The sequence below is a fragment of the Rhinatrema bivittatum genome, chromosome 3 (assembly GCF_901001135.1).
Source record: "Rhinatrema bivittatum chromosome 3, aRhiBiv1.1, whole genome shotgun sequence".
NCBI lineage: Eukaryota > Metazoa > Chordata > Amphibia > Gymnophiona > Rhinatrematidae > Rhinatrema > Rhinatrema bivittatum.
In genome coordinates this window covers 525,956,477-525,976,003 of record NC_042617.1, presented here as the reverse complement: position 1 = coordinate 525,976,003, position 19,527 = coordinate 525,956,477, and the positions used below count along the sequence as shown (strand labels likewise).

Here is a 19,527-nt window from a genome sequence, read left to right as displayed (position 1 = left end):
GCACTTGTCCACATTAAATTTCATCTGCCATTTGGATGCCCAATCTTCCAGTCTTGCAAGGTCCTTCTGTAATGTATCACAATCCGCTTGTGATTTAACTACTCTGAATAATTTTGTTTCATCCGCAAATTTGATAACCTCACTCGACATATTCTTTTCCAGATCATATATATATACTATGGACTATATATATTGAAAAGCACCGGTCCAAGTTCAGATCCCTGAGGCACTCCACTGTTTACCCTTTTCCACTGAGAAAATTGACCATTTAATCCTACTCTGTTCCCTGTCTTTTAACCAGTTTGTAATCCACGAAAGGACATCTCCTCCTATCCCATGACTTTTTAGTTTTCTTAGAAGCCTCTCATGAGGGATTTTGTCAAACGCCTTCTGAAAATCCAAATACACTACATCTACCGGTTCACCTTTATCCACATGTTTATTAACCCCCTTCAAAAAAATGAAGCAGATTTGTTAGGCAAGACTTCCCTTGGGTAAATCCATTGTTGACTGTGTTCCATTAAACCATGTCTTTCTATATGCTTTACGATTTTGATCTTGAGAATAGTTTCCACTATTTTATCCTGGCACTGAAGTCAGGCTCACTGGTCTATAGTTACCCAGATCGCCCCTGGAGCCTTTTTTAAATATTGGGGGTTTCATTGGCCACCTTCCAGTCTTCAGGTGCAATGGATGATTTTAGTGATAGGTTACAAATTTTAACTAATAGATCAGAAATTTAATTTTTGAGTTTCTTCAATACCCTAGGATGCATACCATCTGGTCCAAGTGATTTGCTACTGTTTAGTTTGTCAATCTGGCCTACTACATCTTCCAGGTTCACGGTGATTTTGTTCTGTTAGTCTGACTCATCACCCCTGAAAGCCATTTCCGGAACTGGTATCTCCCTAACATCGTCATTAGTAACACGGAATCCCAGTGGCTTAGTTGCTTGTTTTTCAGGGTCCAGTTCAAAAATCCTTCATGAACTTTTCCTTCTGCTTATTCCTGAGCTCATTTCTATGCCTCATCTTCTCTCCCATTCTTTTCAATGAGTATTCACTTTTGTCTTTGCAGACATTGCTTATATGCAAATATGCTTTGTAAATGCTTTTTTTGTATATAAATTGTTTTATGCACATAAGACACCTGTATGCACAGTTTTCTCAACAAACATGTTTCATGCGCATAAATCATAGCTTATATATGCTAAGCATGTCGTCTGTACACACTTTTGGGTTAGTGGTGAGGGCACAGCACCATGATCCTTAATTTGCAGTTACCTGGGGCTTTCATCTTTCCTTTTTGATGCTTCTCTCCACTTCCATGTAGCCTAGCCATCACAATGACAGTCAATAACCAAGGCTACGATCAACGGGCTTCTTCCTGAGCCAGCTTGAAATACGTGCACCCCGATCTGCAGCAAATCTAGTCAGTCTGAGGTGCAGAAATTGGATTTGGGAATCAAAAGCACATCGCTACTGATCTGGCTTAATATTAAGGATTGTTTAAACATGTCTTCAATGCAAGAAATATACAGAAACGGTCAATCACCAGAACAGAAAACTCCAAGAATATTAACTCTCCTCATAGGAAATATAAGTGAAAAGAGAAGTTATCAAAAAATACGGAGATGTAGTGCATGAAGTCTTAGATATATATTGCAGATGGTGACCTGTTGCTGCCTTATTCAACATTGTCTTGCTATAATTGGTACTATCCCCCTGATGAAGGCTTTTTGCCAAACCATTGCCAATGTTGGGGTTCGTCATTAGATATTTTCAGCTTATGGGGTGTTTTGTTTTCTAATTTTGTGTACACTCTTGCACAGACTAAATATTCTTTTTTTTTTTTTTTTTTTTTTTTTAAACTTAGTTTTTAGGGAGATATTATGATTGAAATATCTAGGGCTGATTAGGCTGATTGATGGACCATGTCCCATTGTGTTTTCTGATAGCTTCCTTTTTCACTTAAATTTTTTTGATGTAGATATATAAATATTTTTGGGTTTTTTTGTGATCTCGTGATTGGCTGCATTTGTTTTGTGAACTTAGACCTTGGTTTTCTTTGGTTTAATGCATGTCTTCAATATGTGTGGTCTACATTTTAAAACTGGATGAGTATGAATAGGTAAGACAGTTTGCTCTTAACAGAGATCTGCATTTAAACAGCGTAGCTCAGTAGCAACCTGAATTTAATTCCTGTGCCAGAACTCTGCTTCCTGTACCAGTTGGGCTAGAGAGATGCTGCAAAAGTAGTATTTATAATCTTTTGGGAAGGGAGTCCCAGTCATTTTATGATACCTAGTGGATGGATTTAGGGGCCTTGATTACAGGGTTCCAAAAGGAGCCTTGGTGTGTGGCTGTTGACGGAGTACTGTTGGACTGAATGAGTTGAAAGAGAATATACAAATAGAGAACATGTACCCCTCAAGGGCAGTAAGCGGAGCCCATGTTGTATTTTTACTTGAAGCAGCTAGCATTACATAACAGCTGGATGGCAGACAAGCAATGAACCTAACATATGGGAGGGCAAAGACAGATGTAAATGACCTGCACATAAGGCATTTTTTTCCTCTTCATAAAGAACACTTGAGCATCGTGGAAAAAATCAGGTAGTCATGAATGTGGGCTCATGGAATGTGGGCTTTTTGTGTTGGAAACACAAAAAGGGGCAGGAGAAAACTGCAGAGCTAAAATAGCAGTATGTTGTGACCTTCCTGTGATGATATCAGTGTCCCTGGTATTTGCAATTCCATGGTTGCGGGAAGGGGATGGAAAAACTTCCTTATGAAAGGCTAAACAGATTAGGATTCTCTAGGTTTAAAAATCAAATTCCCAAGAATTTTATAAAATCATGCGTGGGGTGGAATGGGTAAATAAGGAATGGTTATATACCTTTTTAATCACTAGGACTAGCAGACACTCCATGAAAGTAACAACTGTCAGATTTTGAAACAAATTGTAGGAAGTATTTTTTCACTTGGAGCACAGTAAAGCTATGGAATCTTTTGCCAGAGGATGTGGTCAAGGCAACTAATATAGTGGAATTCAAAAGAGAACATAACATAAGATTTTCTATACTGGGTCAGACCAAAAGTCTTTCAAGCCCAGTATTCTGTTTCCAACACTGCCCAATGCGCAGGAACATAAGAAAATGCCATACTGGGTCAGACCAAGGGTCCATCAAGCCCAGCATCCTGTTTCCAACAGTGGCCAATCCAGTCCATAAGAACCTGGAAAGTACCCAAAAACTAAGTCTATTCCATGTTACCATTGCTAATGGCAGTGGCTATTCTCTAAGTGAACTTAATAGCAGGTAATGGACTTCTCCTCCAAGAACTTATCCAATCCTTTTTTAAACACAGCTATACTAACTGCATGAACCACATTCTCTGGCAACAAATTCCAGAGTTTAATTGTGCGTTGAGTAAAAAAGAACTTTCTCCGATTAGTTTTAAATGTGCCCCATGCTAACTTCATGGAGTGTCCCCTAGTCTTTCTACTATCCGAAAGAGTAAATAACCGATTCACATCTACCCGTTCTAGACCTCTCATGATTTTAAACATCTCTATCATATCCCCCCTCAGTCGTCTCTTCTCCAAGCTGAAAAGTCCTAACCTCTTTAGTCTTTCCTCATAGGGGAGTTGTTCCATTCCCCTTATCATTTTGGTAGCCCTTCTCTGTACCTTCTCCATCGCAATTATATCTTTTTTGAGATGCGGCGACCAGAATTGTACACAGTATTCAAGGTGCGGTCTCACCATGGAGCGATACAGAGGCATTATGACATTTTCCGTTTTATTCAACCAAAAGGTTGATAGATTCCATGCTTCTTATCTTAGGGATGGGCAGTGAATTTCCTCAAGTACACTTTAAAAGTGGTTTATAGGCTTTTTCTTCCAGGAACTTGTCCAAACCTTATTGAAACCCAGCCACACTAACAGCTTTTACCATATCCTCTAGCAACAAATTCCAGAGTTTAATTGTTCATTGAGTAAAAAATGTTTTCTTATCTGTTTGCCTAGTAACTTCATTGCATGTCCCTTAATCTTTGTACTTCTTTAAAGAGAAAACACATTCTCATTTACTTGTTCCATTCCACTCATTTTATAGATGTTTCTCATAGGACAAGCAGGATGGTAGTCCTCACATATGGGTGACATCAGGATGGAGCCCAATCATGGAAAACTTCTGTCAAAGTTTCCAGAACTTTGACTGGCCCCTACTGGGCATGCCCAGCATGGCACTAACCCTGCAGCCAGCAAGGGTCCCCCTTCAGTCTTCTTTTTTTTCCACGCAGCAGTAGCCTCGCGGTAAAAGGAGCTCTGAAGAGATTCCTGACAGGAATTTTCCTCACAGAATTACTAAAAGTTATATTGCCCCACAGGGGTCCCTCCTCTACCTTTTATAAGTCTGTGGTACTCAGGTAAGTTTTTACCCATTTCCTGTCACTTACCATCTAGTTTGGCCTTCGCGGCCTACTGTACTGCGGCCAAAATTTTTTGCCATGGCGTCGGGGTTTCGTCGGTACCTGGACTGTACCCGCACCATGTCTATCACAGACCCCCATAAAGTCTGGGTAATGTGTTTAGGACGCGAGCACGATGTCTTGACCTGCACCAAATGTGCCCTAATGACACCGAAGGGACACAAGGCCAGAATGGAGAAGATGGAACTTCTCTTCCGTGCTCAAACCCCGACTCTGTCCATTGCATAGACATCATCGGAACCGGCAATGTCGACTTCGCGCCAGCATCGACCACTGACCGGTGACTGACCGGCATCGATGACTTCTCGGCTATCGACACTCTCTACTCCCCCCTCGGGATCAAAGGGAGAAACATCGCCATCGACACCATAAGACTCGGACCATCGAGGGAGCGAAATCATCGACCTCGCCATCGTCTGAGCCGCTGTCTAAGAAGCCCCGTCCAGGAAAGGCACCGACCATTCCTGCGACCGGGTCTCAGAGGCAACCCTCATTCGATCAGGGATCGGGAGCCGCGACTCCACTTTTAACGGTGGTCCCTCCGGTTATGCCTCTGCCTCCTTCTGTTCCAGAGCCGGGGCTACTTGCACCAGGTCTCAGAAGAACTGGACCGGATGGTCCAGGAGGCCATCGACAGGGCGATGCAACGTCTCCAGGTTCCTCCAGCACCGACTGTGGAACTGATCATCGACCCGATTCCGGCAACGCTGGCACCGCTGCTATCCAGGATGGAAGCGCTTATGGCCGCTTTTCCACCGATGGATCCCAGGGCTCCGATGCCTTCCCCATTGACAATATCATTGGGAGGAGAAACACCGTTCCGCATTCCTCCATCCGGAGTTCTGCCTCAACCATCGATGCCGATACGTCACTTCCCACCAATCCAACCATCTGTGCCGATACGTCCATCGGCGCCACAGAGTCATCCCTCGATGCCTATACTGGTGCCTTCGATGCCATCATTGATCCTCCGATGATTCCTTCGGAGCCTAGACCAGGACCTTCAGGTATCCAACAACCCTGTCCCCCTCTACTTCCTAGAGGAAAGGATGTTGATCCTTATGATACCTCATCAGACACAGATACCTTCACCACCATCACTCACTGAGAGTAGAAAGCATTCTTCTCCAGAGGAACTCTCATTTATAAATTTTGTGAAGGAAATGGCTGAATTGGTTCCTTTTCAATTGCAGATGGAACAGGATGATAGGCACCAGATGATGGAGTTGCTCCAATTCCTGGATGCCCCCAAGGTAATAACCTCTATTCTCGTCCACCAGGTTCTTGATCTCCTCGAAAAGAACTGGGAAAATCCTGGAACAATTGCTCCAGTACACAGGAAAGCTGACACTACTTATTTAGTACAGTCAGCCCCATGATTTCAGAAGTCACAGCTTGATCACCACTTGGTCATGGTAGTCTGCACAAAAGAGGGCAAAAAGATCAAAACCTCACTCATCTACCCCTCCTGATAAGGAGCCAAAATTCCTAGACAACATTGGTCGCCGAGTATTCCAAGGAGCCATGCTCATCTCCCGAATTGCTGCCTATCAGCTTTATATGACCCAATATAACAGGGTCATCTTCAAGCAGATACAGGACTTCTCAGACTCCCTGCCTCAGCAATTCCAAGACCAACTACAAACCCTTGTAAGCAAAGATTTTGAGGCAAGCATGAGATCAGAACATCTTATGACATCTTTGACATCTCTACCAGAGTGTCTGCAGCTGCTATTTCGGCGAGACTGTGGGCCTGGCTCAAGTCTTCTGACCTTCGCCCAGAAGTGCAAGACCGGTTGCCTAACCTGGCTTGTGTAGGAGATAATCTGTTCGGCGAACAAATCCAATGCACAGTTGCTGAATTAAGACCATCATGAGACCCTAAAACAGCTCTCTTCAATGCTTTCCGACTTCTCCTCAAAGCAGCCCTTTAGAAAGGACTCCAATAAGTCATTCTACTGTCCAAGAAAGTCCTACCCGCCACCAGCCAGATCCCGTGCTACGAGACCTTATCAAAAACCTCAGTCTGGTCAAACCCGAAAACAAAAACCACTAGCAGCTCCCCAGCTGGGGCCTGCCTCAGGTTTTTGACTTCCACTTGGAGAGCAGCCGCCAGATTCCTTTGTCGCACATACCAATGGGGGGTCAACTGTGCCACTTCCACAACATTTATTTATTTATTTTGGTTTTTTTATATACCGGTCTTCTTGCATTAGATGCAAATCAAATCGGTTTACATTGAACAATTGAACATGTGGCATTCAGTTACATCCGACCAATGTGTATTGGCATTGTGTTTCCATCTGAACTTTCTCGCCCTGCCACCGGACTCCCCACCTCTGCAGATGTGGAGAACGTCCAACCACGCCATTCTTCTGGAACAAGAGGTCTCCCTCCTTCTCCAGTCAAGAGCAATAGAACCCGTTCCTCACTCTCAGCAAAGCCTAGGGTTCTATTCCCGGTACTTCCTAATCCCCAAAAAATCGGGAGGTGTCCATCCTATTCTAGATCTATGGGCCCTAAGCAAGTACCTCCAGCGAGAACAGTTCAAGATGGTCACCTTGGGATCACTTCTATCTCTTCTAGAAAGAGGAGACTGGCTCTGCTCTCTGGACCTCCAGGACGCATAAACCCATATTGTGATAAGTCCAACTCATCGCAAATACCTGAGGTTCCTAGTAGGCCTCAAGCACTATCAATACAGAGTGCTTCCATTCAGCCTAGCATCTGCTCCACGAGTCTTTACAAAATGTCTCGTAGTCGTTGCAGCATTCCTCAGGACACAAGGTGTTCATGTCTACCCCTATCTGGACGATTGGTTAATCAGGGCTCCCACTCAGCAAGCTGCTCTGTCGTCCCTCAATCTAACCTTACACACTCTAATTTCGTTAGGGTTTCTCGTCAATTACGACAAATCCTACTTAGTCCCATCTTCATTGGGGCAGACTTGGACACCTTACAGGCAAAGGCTTTCCTGCCTCGATAACGTGCACTGACTCTCGTGTCCCTTGCTCACCAACTGCAGTCTCAACATGTGGCGACTGCACACCAATTTCTCGTCGTCCTAGGACACATGGCATCCTCAGTCCATGTCACACCAATGGCCCGCTTGGCCATGAGGCTCATGCATTGGACTCTGAGGTCTCAATGGACTCAAGCTATTCAGCCTCTGTTGACCATTGTCCACATCACAGACTCACTCTCTGTCCCTTGCCTGGTGGAAAAATCAGACCAATCTCATCCAGGGATTGCACTTCCAAGTTCCAAATCCTCAAATCATTCTCACCACCGCTTCCAACCTCTGATGGGGAGCTCATATAGCAGATCTGCAGGCACAAGGTTGTTGGTCTCCAGAGGAAGCCAAACACCAAATAAATTTCCTGGAGCTTCGAGCAATAAGATATGCTCTCAGGACCTTTCAGGATCGCCTATCAAATCAGGTCATCCTAATTCAGACTGACAACCAAGTGGCCATGTGGTACATCAACAAACAAGGAGGCACAGGCTCCTTCCTTCTGTCAGGAAGTTGCGCAGATATGGGCGGACGCCCTCTCCCATTCGATGAGCCACCTACTTGCCGGGAGTGGACAATGTGTTGGCAGACAAGCCGAGTCACGTCTTTCAACCGCACGAGTGGTCTCTCAACCCCTCGGTAGCGAACTCCATCTTTCAACAATGGGGATATCCTCAGATAGACCTCTTTGTGTCCCCTCAGAACCACAAAGTGGACAATTACTGCTCCCTCATTCACAGCGAATACTCTCAGCCCAGAGATGCATTCTCCCTCTCATGGGCAATCTGTCTACTTTATGCATTCCTTCCACTTCCTCTTCTCTCGAAGACTCTCGTGAAGTTACGTCAGGACAAGGGAACCATGATCCTGTTAGCACCTCACTGGCCATGCCAAGTGTGGTTTCCAATACTTCAAGATCTCTCCATCCACAGGCACATTCCCTTGGGAAAAGACCTGCTCCTGATCACTCAGAACGATGGGAGCCTACGCCATCCCAATCTTCAAGCCTTGTCCCTGACGGCATGGATGTTGAAAGGTTGATCCTTCAACCACTTAACCTTTCAGATCCAGTTTCCTGTGTCTTGATTGCTTCGCGAAAGCCTTCCACGAGAAAATCTTACTCTTACAAATGGAAAAGGTTCACGCCATGGTGCTCTTCTCAGTCCCTTGACCCCTTTTCCTGTCCAATCCCGAAGTTTTTGGACTATCTTTGGCATTTGTCGGAATCAGGTCTAAAGACCTCTTCCATCAGAATGCATGTCAGTGCGATAGCCACCTTCCATAAGGGTATCGGGGATGTCCCTTTATCCGTACAACTCCTTGTAACATGCTTTTTGAAGGGTTTGCTCCATATCAAGCCTCCACTACATCCTCCGGTCCCTTCTTGGGACCTTAATCTGGTTCTGGGTTGGCTCATGAAACCACCATTTGAGCCTCTTCACTCTTGTGACCTTAGATATCTCACATGGAAAGTGATTTTCCTTTTGGCAATCACTTCAGCTCGCAGAATTAGTGAATTGCAGGCACTAGTTACCTATCCGCCTTACACTAAACTTCTGCAGGACCGGTCGGTACTCTGCACTCACCCGAAATTCTCAACTAAGGTAGTTTCGGATTTTCATCTTAATCAATCCATCATACTACCTACCTTTTTTCCCAGGCCCCATGCCAACCCAGGAGAACAGGCTGTGCATACCCTTGACTGTAAACGGGCTCTAGCATTTTACCTAGACCGTACAGCGGCCCACAGGGACAACACTCAATTGTTCGTCTCTTTCCACTCTAACAAGTTGGGAAAGCCTGTGGGTAAGCAGACTCTTTCCTTCTGGTTGGCGGACTGCATATCCTTTTGCTATCAGCAAGCGGGCATTCCATTTCAAGACCATGTTAAAGCACACTCTGTGAGGGCCATGGCGACTTCAGTAGCACACCTGAGATCGGTGCCGCTTCCTGACCTTTGCAGGGCTGCCACTTGGAGTTCTCTCCACACCTTTGCAGCCCACTATTGCTTGGACAAAGCCAGAAGCAAGATTCCATCTTCGGCCAGTCTGTCCTTTGTAACCTATTTACGACGTGACGTACCAACACACTTCCGCCTGCCCGGTGGGGTTCAGGATGCCCTCTACCAAATTCCACCCCAGTTGTTGTGCCTGTTGCACGCCTTTGGGTACATTTGGTGCATGTTCGAACATCCTCAGCTCGGTACTCACTCATATGTGAGGATTACCATCCTGCTTGTCCTGTGAGAAAGCAAAATGTTGCTTACCTGTAACAGGTGTTCTCACAGGACAGCAGAATTAGTCCTCACGAAACCCACCCGCCGCCCCGCGGTGTTGGGTTCCTAACGTTTTATTTTATTTTTCGGCGCTGGCTGCAGGGTTAGTGCCATGCTGGGCATGCCCAGTAGGGGCCAGTCAAAGTTCTGAAAACTTTGACAGAAGTTTTCCGTGATTGGGCTCCATCCTGATGATGTCACCCATATGTGAGGACTAACATCCTGCTTTATCATATTTCCCCTTCAGTTGTATCTTCTTCAAGCTTAAGAGCCCTAACCTCTTTAGCCTTTCCTCATAGAATTGTTCCATCCTCTTTATCATTTCGTTGCCCTTTTCTAATTCAGCTATATATATCTTTTTTTTTTTTATGTGATGTCTGGATTTGCACATAATATTCCAGGTGCTGTTGTCATTTATGTACTTAAACAGTGATATTTGTTAATAAAATTGATCATTAATGCATAATAAAGTATGTGATTTCATTTTAACTCAGATCAACTGAGTTGTTGATTTGAAGATTTATTTAACAAGTTATTGTATTGGGTTATGAATTTTGATTAACCTAAAGATGTATATGCAATGGAAATATTTTAAGTTGCCTTTTGTCATTTTGGAATGGAAACTGATTTGGAATTGAATGGGGAAAAAAGTGAGTGCAGCTACAATATTTGGTTTGTTTGGGGGGTTTTTTTGTGGAAACTATTTTAATGAGCATTATATTGAATTTAGTGCCACTGAAGTATGTTCCCTTGTAGCTGTGTCTCAACCTTGCTTTGGGGAGACCATGTCTTAGGATGAAGGGTAATTCAGTTTCCATGTTTGTGCAGTCCTTAGTGCCAATCTGAGTAAAAACAATCTGACAGTTGTTGGCAAAGTGTTAATGGTTTTTAGGGAAATATACAGCCATCTGCTGGATATTGGTCTAGCACCCAAAAGTAGAGAGCAAGAAAAAACACACTTGAAGGAAGTGGGTTCCACCAATTTATTTTGCAGAGGCTATGTTTTGAAAACTCTACTGACTTAAATTGGAGTTTGACTGGTGACCTAGAGATACAGCCTTTACCATTTCCTTTCTGCCATCCAGTTCCCTGGAGGTAGTTCTCTGAATTGGGAGGTTGAACATAGTCAAGTCCTCATTTGGTTAGAAGCTTTTTTTTGGACATTAAACACTGACATTTTTGGCCCGTTTGGTACACTAGTACTTACATTTGTTTTGTACTTTACAACATATTTTTTATATAGACTAAATTTTAGTATACCAATATTTCAACCATATTTTTTATGATTTCCCCAGTGTTAAAGCAGAACATTTTATGCAGATTTTTCTGCTAAGCCAAATCTGTTCTGCATTCATATTTCAGCCTTCATAAAGTGCTCTGATCTGTTAGTTTCATATCGCTTGGTGAATTGGTTATGAATATTGTTGACAATTGAAACTGGTATGGACTAGTAGATTTAGGTATTCTGTATATAGTTGATTTACTTTTGTTTAGATGCTTCATTTTCGACTCGTGACTGTTAAGGTTTTGCATATTCCCAAAAATCTGGGAATTCTAAAAACTGAAACTATAAGTGGCATTCTGTATTTATGCTGTTTGTTTTAAGTGCTTGAATTATTTATTGTAGGAATTGACTTCAAGATCAAAACTGTTGAACTGCAAGGAAAAAAGATAAAGCTACAGATATGGTAAGTGATGCTCAGAATAGTTGATACCAATTTTCTAGCCTGGATACGTAATACATTTATCAACACATACTTCTCAGTGGCTTCTACAATGTACAAAGTAATGTACAAATTGAGCTTTTCCCTGGCTCACCTCCAACCAAGGCAGTCTGATGGTCATTTGACAATGAATATAAAAAAGTACTGGAAGCCTCAGTCCAGTTATTTATTTAAAATCTTTTCTATACTGTCGTTTAGTAATGTACCATCACAACGGTTTACATAGAGGCACGTATATTTAATGTGGTTAAAAAATGTATCTATAAAAGTGCCATTACAATGTTGGTACATGCTTATATAATATAAGTTATAGGTGACATGGATCTAGTCCATTTATATGATAAATAGGGAGCCTAAGATGCTGCAGGAAGTCTGCAAAATCTAACCCTTGTTGTGGATTTTTCTAGTCCCTTCACAATCATGGGAAAGTAAGGGATCACCTTTTGATCCTGTCCTCTGTTCTATGCTCTAACCTGATTCCTCTGCTCCAAATTCCACTCCAAATTGGTCAATAGTAGGAGGAGAATGGAAGTACCTCAGACTGTCACTTGGGACCTGACTTGTTTAAGCACGCTGCGCTATGGTTTCCCTTGTGGTTCAAACAGAGCTAGATCCTAGGCAGCAGAGGAGGACAATGGTATAGCTGCTCTCCTAACTACCACTAACTGACTGGGAGCATTGGATTCAGAGCCTGAAGTAGAGGGATGGGGTTTAGGAAGGGGGAGAATGTGCTGTGGGAAAGCAGCTAAGAAAGCCGATAGAGGAGAGGGAAGGGAGCATGGGAAAAAGGATGTGCGAGGTAGGTAAGGGGGAGTAATGACAGAGGAGATTGCTGCCTCCCCCCCCCCCCCCCCCCCCCCCAATCATTGCCGCTTCCCTATCTCGAAGGTGATCCCCTTTCTCCCTTTTCCATACTGGAATCCTTATTCTCCACCCAGAAACAATGTCTATTTATTTAAAAGACTTGCATTGTGCTCAGGTCAGAGTTCAGGGCGAATTACATGGAGTACATAATCAAAATATAAATAAATTCACAGCAAACTCAAAACAGGGCAGAGCAGATAACTAGTGTTGCTGAACATAAGACGTTAGATTAAATCAATTAAGGCTTGGCCACCATAATGCTACATTATTACTACCCAAAAGCCTGTAAGAAACAATGTCTTGACAACTTTCCTAAACATGTTAGGAAATTCCATTGATCTAATGTTAACAGGAAGTAAATTCCACTAAAAGGAAAGTTATCTAGACAAAGTTAGAAAATTTTAAGTTTAAATGTACATTTTATTGTAAAAATGTTGCAGAATTGTTTTTACCTCTTAATGCAGAATCTACCACAGAGCTGCTGCAGAAGAGGGCTGTGGTTATTTGGGTCATTAAGCATGTAACATTACAATAGAATCATTGTTACAGTGGAAAATACAAGTGAGAGCTAAAAATAATTGAAAGATGTTGCTTGCTATTTTTGCAGAGTATCTTTCTTATTTGGTTTACACTTGACCCTTTCACCTTCATATCTAATCTAAAGAATTTTTAGAAGCTTATTTCAAAGTAAAGTTTCTAAAATTCTATTTATGGTATTGGTAGTTGATGCCATTTCTCCTCCCTTTGAAGTTTTGCTGCACCTGGAGCTCTCCACTCTTGTCAGTGCAGCAGTAAAAAAGAAAAGCAAAACATCGACTCCAATACAGGGGTGATTCTCCAGAGCAAGGGTTTTGTTTATAGACCTGCAGGCCTTACCTGCTTGTTAACTGATAATAAATTGGACATGCTAATGTGGAAGGAAAAAAGAACTTTGGCAGAGAGTTCTGCTGACCTTGTGTAGTTCAGCATTTCTGTTGCTAGATTATTGTTGGAATTTAACTGCTGATTAGTTCTCTGCTTTAAAAAAAAAAAAAATTATTCTTTATGGTGAATAGTTGTGGGATCTTATTTTTTTAAGCATAATTTGCTATAGGGAAACTGACCTTTTAAAATCTCTTCCCCTCTGTTTCCCCCACCAAGCCTCAAATGTTTGAACTGTTCATCTAATTTCATTTGCGTTTCTGCCACAGATAGGGCACCCAGTGACCCCTATCTCACACTTTTTTCCTGTCACACATGTGATGCCCACACTCCCTGTTTTTTGTTTCTACTTTAGGAAAACAAGCCAGTTCAGTTGAAATCTCAGGGAGTTGAGAGCAGTTTGTGGGCAACCATAGCAAACAAACTGCACTACCCCCCTCAAAATAAAAATTAAAATGAGTGAAAACTTATTTAGGGGCCACCAGAGAGTTGCAAATGTATTTGTATTTATAGTAATTGGGAGTATATATGTTATCACTGTGTTCTCAATCGATAAACAGGGTTGCTTATCCGGCGGTACTCAGTGGCCCCCTCTCAGATAGTGGAGCTTTCTGCTCTACTGAACATGTGCAGGAATTCTTGCACGAGCATTACCTAGTGAATCCCTTGGGGTTTTTTTGGGTTTTTTTGTCTTAGCACAGCCTGGATATGTACTGCTTACTCTTTTCTTTAAAAATCTTGATAAAGTTAGTCTTAAAATTGCCTCTCTTCAGCAGCCCCTAAACAGCACTTTTCAGTGCTATCTGAAAGAGAAAAAAAAAATTTTCTCCTCCAGAATATCTGAAGACAATACAGTTCTTGGGTTTTTTTCTAGACTTCTTTTATATTTGATTTGTTCTTAGCTGCTTGGCAGCATGTCTGTAGCACTTGTGCTGCCCCTCTCTCACTCTCCTCCCCACCAAAAAAAAATAACTAAATAGGAGGAGGAAAACTGGTTCAGAGGATAGCTCCCCTTGACTTCCAGGATTCTTTGCCCAGAACCTCCAGCTTCTCCATTGCTGTGGCAAGTGGAGCTGTCTGTGCAAGACTCCCCCCACCCCCATGGTGCTGGATTCCAGAACTGCCCTGACCTTAGGGTTGAGCGGCCTGTGGAAGTAGAGTACATTGTCTGGTACTTTAGCAGTCTGGCACACAGCCACTGTCAATGTTCCAGCCCCGTAGAACAGCTTCATTGTATAGAGCTCAGTCAGAGCTGCAAACCTTGCTGGAACTGTTTAGCTAATGACTGCCTTTGGGTGTGGTTGAGGAGGCACAATGTTTGCAAGATATATGCTATTCAGGACCCTGTCCAGGATACACCTGTTCTAGTGCTGTTGGAGCATGTGTTACTTACAGCGTCAGTGACGAAAGCACTGTTTGCGATGCCATTGACGCACATACCACTTATGCTATCATCATCCTCTGTGCCATTGAAGCAAGCAGTTCTCTCTTATGGTGTTCACCTTTGAAGCAGGCACTGCTCTATTAAAGCTTGCATGTTCTTGGTGCCGTTGATGCAGAAGCCACTTGGTACCATCAAAACAAACACCGCTCACTTGGCATTGTTGAAGCAAGTGCTTTTCCATTGAAGCTTGTGCACTTTTGGTGCCCATGACACAAGTGCTACTCACCTGGCACCTGCTATGCAGAAGCCCCCAAGGACCTTTGTCAAGGGTGGTATAGGAAATGGGTCTTCTCTCCATTGTATTCCTATCATCTGTCCCCTATATAAATGGGGATATTAAGAGAGTGGTGAAGATACAGCTCCACTAGAGCCCAGTAAGGGCACCTTGGGTGGACCTATAATGGCTTACCAGGGGTATATCCCCTTTATAGCCCCATGCTGATATTCATAGTCATCTGACTTCATAATCTAGGGGGTAGTGAGAATCACCTTCTCTTGTAACTGGTCTTCACTAGTTCCAGTTAAAGATGATTATTTATTCCCACAAGAGGGAGTCCCACCTTCTCCATGACCGCAATTGTGAAAGTTAACCCAGCCCATATGGGCAAGGAAGAAATGCAGAGAATGGCCAATTTTTGTTCCATTTTCCCAGAGGGGACTGAAATCTCTACCCTGATTAATATCTCCTTCAAATGCAAATGTGGGAAGGAAACTAGATCTGAAATATAGAGGGTAAAAATTGTAGGGTTGGAGTACAATTGACTCATCAATCAGTTGTGGTAGATTTGGCACTTTAAAAGATGGAGAAAACACTTAGATGCAGTTCCAACACTGCTCTCTACATTAATGGTGGGGGTGGAAGGGACAGCTTGCTGGCCAGACTGGATGGGCCGTTTGGTCGTCTTCTGCCGTCATTTCTATGTTTCTAAGGATGCCCTTGAATTCTCCACCAGGGAAAGATCCCAGCCTTCTGGCAATTTAGGTTAAAAAGATGATCCAAAGCACTGTTTAAAACACAAATTTCCTGTCATCAGTTCTGTTATGGCTCAGTACTTACATGATTATATTCAAAATCTAAAATCTTTTCTTCCAGGCAATGAAGGCAGAAATGTATTCCCTCAATCACTCTTGGTTGCTGAAGGATGCACATGCCGTCTTATTTGATCCGTCTACATAGTGTTTGATACCATGGCACATGCTTCATTAGTTGCCATCAGAGCACGCTGCATGGCTTGCTTGAGAGCCGGTAGCTTGAGTGATTATGTCCACAACAAGTTGCCAGATGATCCCTGTCTGAAATCATCTTTCCAGAGAAAAGCCCAGATAAAAAAACATGTACCAATTCAGTCCCTTTTTATGGGACAAGACTTCAGTCTTCAACAAGGCGCACCCACTACACTTAAGACCCTATTTCCGGAGACTTCCTTTCTGGTAATTCCAATGATGCCGGATCCCGCCTCTACTTCTACAGCATCAGCAGTTTTCAGTTTGTGCTCGACAGTGTACATGCCGTTGTCCAAAAACAGCACAGAAAGTTCAGCCCAAGCCTGGACCAAATTTTTCACCACATTCCAAGCTCAGCATTTTCCCCCTCCAGTAGGGGAAAAGCACCTGTCACTACCTAAAGGAGTGGCACAGCTTAATGAAAGATTGAGTTCTCAAGAATGTGGAGTCTAGATACTGTTGGTGTTTCTTCTGGCTTCCTTATCATTCAGCCTTCAATTCAGATCTCTCTCAGTGCAACTCACCTAGAAGTGGAGTTGCTACTCAGTCAATAGAACCTGTTCTTCCGCATAATATGGCCAGGGGCTCTAATTCCTCAACTCCAAGGAATCTGGAGCACTGATTTAAGTAGCCTGAACAAGCATATATCTGGGGGTTAATTAATATGGACACTCTCTGCACAATTCATCTAAAAGGGGTAGTGAATGTGTGCACTAGATCTAAAGGATGCTTATGCTCCTCTTCTCATCCATTCCTCCCACTGGAATTATCTGCATTTTATAGTGAATTCATCTCACTTTCAATACAGAATGCTTCCCTTTGGCCTATCAGCAGCACAGAGGGCTGTAGTAGAAGTGCATCTGTGATGACAGGACTTCCATGTTCTCTCTTACTTAGACAACTGGGTTGTAATGATGAATTCCAGAAACCTCCCTGAAAAAACTGATAGTTCTTTGTGAATTTCAAGAAATTGATTCTAATTACCTCCCAGAAAATCAAATTCATTAGAACTTGAATAAATTCGGTTTTGAGGAAACTTGCCTTCTGACAGATTGAGCAAACATTCTCAGACCCCTGATATACAGACTATTGAACACAGATCAGTCATCATCCGGGGAAGTGCTGGTTGTTCTGGACCATAGGTGGGCAGCAATCCACATTATTTGACTGACCCACTTTCATATACCAGGCAGTGTGGCCTTTGTTCTTAACAAGACCATCTTGCTCAACAGTTAAACAAAATACAGATTTTGAAAGAAATGAAATAAGAGTTGGGCTGGTGGCCAGACCTTTTTTCTTCAAGAAGGGGCACTACTCGGTCTACTTCTTGCCAAGTAATATAGGTAACAGATTCCTCAACAAAAGGCTGTGGGGCCTACCCAAGCCCTTTTCAAACTTGAGGAATCTGATCATTCATAGACCATTCTCACAGGACAAGCAGGATGGTAGCCTTCACATATGGGTGACATCACAGGATGGAGCCCAATCACGGAACACTTTTGTCAAAGTTTCTAGAACTTTGACTGGCATCTACTGGACATGCCCAGCATGGCACTAAACCTGCAGCCAGCAGGGGTCCCCCTTCAGTCTTCTTTTTTCCGTGCAGCAGTAGCCACGTGGGTTAAGGAGCTCCACAGAGATTCCTGACAGGAATTTACCTCACGGAATTACTAAAAACTTTCATACCCTATATGGGTCCCCCTTTCAAATTTTTGATTCTGTTGTACTCCAGTAAGTTTTTTACCCATTTTCGGTCGATTCCTGTAGAGGTTGGCCCTTGTGGCCTACTGGCCGTCGACCGCACTGCGGCTCAATTTTTCAAAGGCCATGGCGTCGGGGTTCTGTCGGTGCCCTGACTGTACTCGCACCATGTCCATAATAGACCCTCAAAGTCTGTGTAATGTGCCTCGGGTGCGAGCATGATGTCCTAACTTGCACCAAATGTGCCTTAATGACACCAAAAGGTCGCAAAGCCAGAATGGAGAAAATGGAACTTCTCTTCCGTTCTCAAACTCTGATGCCGTCCATTGCATCGACGTCGTCTGAACCGGCACCGTCCACTTTGCACCGGCATAGACTTCCTGGCCATCGACTACCTCTACTCCCCCTCAGGACTGAAGGGATTGTAGAGAGAAACATCGACACCGGAAGCCTCGGACCATTGATGAAGGAAAATCATCGACTTCGCCATTGTCTGAGCTGCCATCGAAGAAACCCTGTCCAGAAAAGGCATATACCCTTTCTGGCACTGGGTCACCGAGGCAACCCTCACCTGGACGGGTATTGGGAGCCGCAACTCCGCCTTTAATGGTGGTCCCTCCGGCTATGCCTCTGCCTCATTCTCCCCATCTGGAGCCGAGGCCGATTGCTCCAGGTCTCCGTGAAGAACTGGACCGGATGGTTCAGGAGGCCATCAATAAGGCGATGTACAGATTCCAAGTTCCCCCGGCGCCGAAACTGGTGCCGGTTGCGAAACCAACCATCAATTTAATTCCGGCAGCATTGACACCGCTGCTTTTGAACATGGAAGCGCTTATAGCCGCCTTTCTACCGATGGATCCTGGATCACCGATGGCTCCGGTGCCTTCTCCACTTACTCTTTCATCGGGAGGAGAAACACCGTTCCGTCTTCCTCCATCGGGAGTCCTGCCAATACCTCGGCCATCGGTGCCACCGATCCATCCATCGATGCCCTCGATGCCTTCATCGGTGCCTCCAGTACTTCCCTCGATGCCTTCAGAGCCTAGACCGGGACCTTCAGGAATACCATCGTCCCATCCTCCTCAGGTTCCTAGAGGGACAGGTGCAGATCCCTATGACACCTGGACTGACTATTCATCTCCAGACACTGATGATTTGCCATCGTCTCCTTCTACTGAAAGCAGGAAGCGTTCTCCTCCGGAGGACTTGTCCTTCATAAATTTTGCGAAGGAAATGTCTGAGTTAGTTCCCTTCCAGTTACAGTCTGAACAAGATGATAGACACCAAATGATGGAGCTGTTACAATTCCTGGATGCTCCCAAGGAAATAACCTCCATCCCTATTCATCAGGTTCTTTTGGATCTTCTCAAAAAATTGGGAACACCCTGGTTCGGTAGCTCCAGTCAACCGAAAGGCAGATACCACTTACTTAGTCCAGTCAGCCCCAGGGTTCCAGAAACCTCAACTGGATCACCAATCTGTGGTTGTAGAATCTGCCCAAAAGAGGGCACGACACTCAAAACCCCACTCTTCATCCCCCCCCCCCCCCCCCCCCCCCCCAGGTAGGAGCAGAAATTCCTGGATACCATTGGCTGGCATGTCTTCCAGGGATCAATGCTCATCCCTCGGATCGCCTCTTACCAACTGTATATGACCCAGTATAACAGGGTCTTATTCAAGCAGATACAGGACTTTGCCTGGTTCACAAGGGTTTTGAAGTAGGGAAACATGAAATAAGGTCCTCTTACGATATCTTTGACACCGCTTCCAGGGTATCTGCAGCTGCTATTTCTGCAAGAAGATGGGCCTGGCTTAAATCTTCGGACTTGCGCCCTGAAGTACAAGACAGATTGTCTGATCTGCCTTGCA

The 19,527-nt window shown here is 43.9% G+C and overlaps 1 protein-coding gene across 3 annotated transcripts in view; it reads left to right on the top strand.

The window, feature by feature from the left end:
- The window catches only part of RAB10 (RAB10, member RAS oncogene family), a 221,331-nt gene that overhangs the window by 127,114 nt on the left and 74,690 nt on the right, over window positions 1–19,527 (top strand). For all 3 annotated transcript variants that reach the window (XM_029596272.1, XM_029596271.1, XM_029596274.1), the window contains exon 3: window positions 11,408–11,468. In XM_029596272.1, the coding sequence (XP_029452132.1) occupies window positions 11,408–11,468 (61 nt within the window). The remainder of the gene's footprint in view (window positions 1–11,407; window positions 11,469–19,527) is intronic.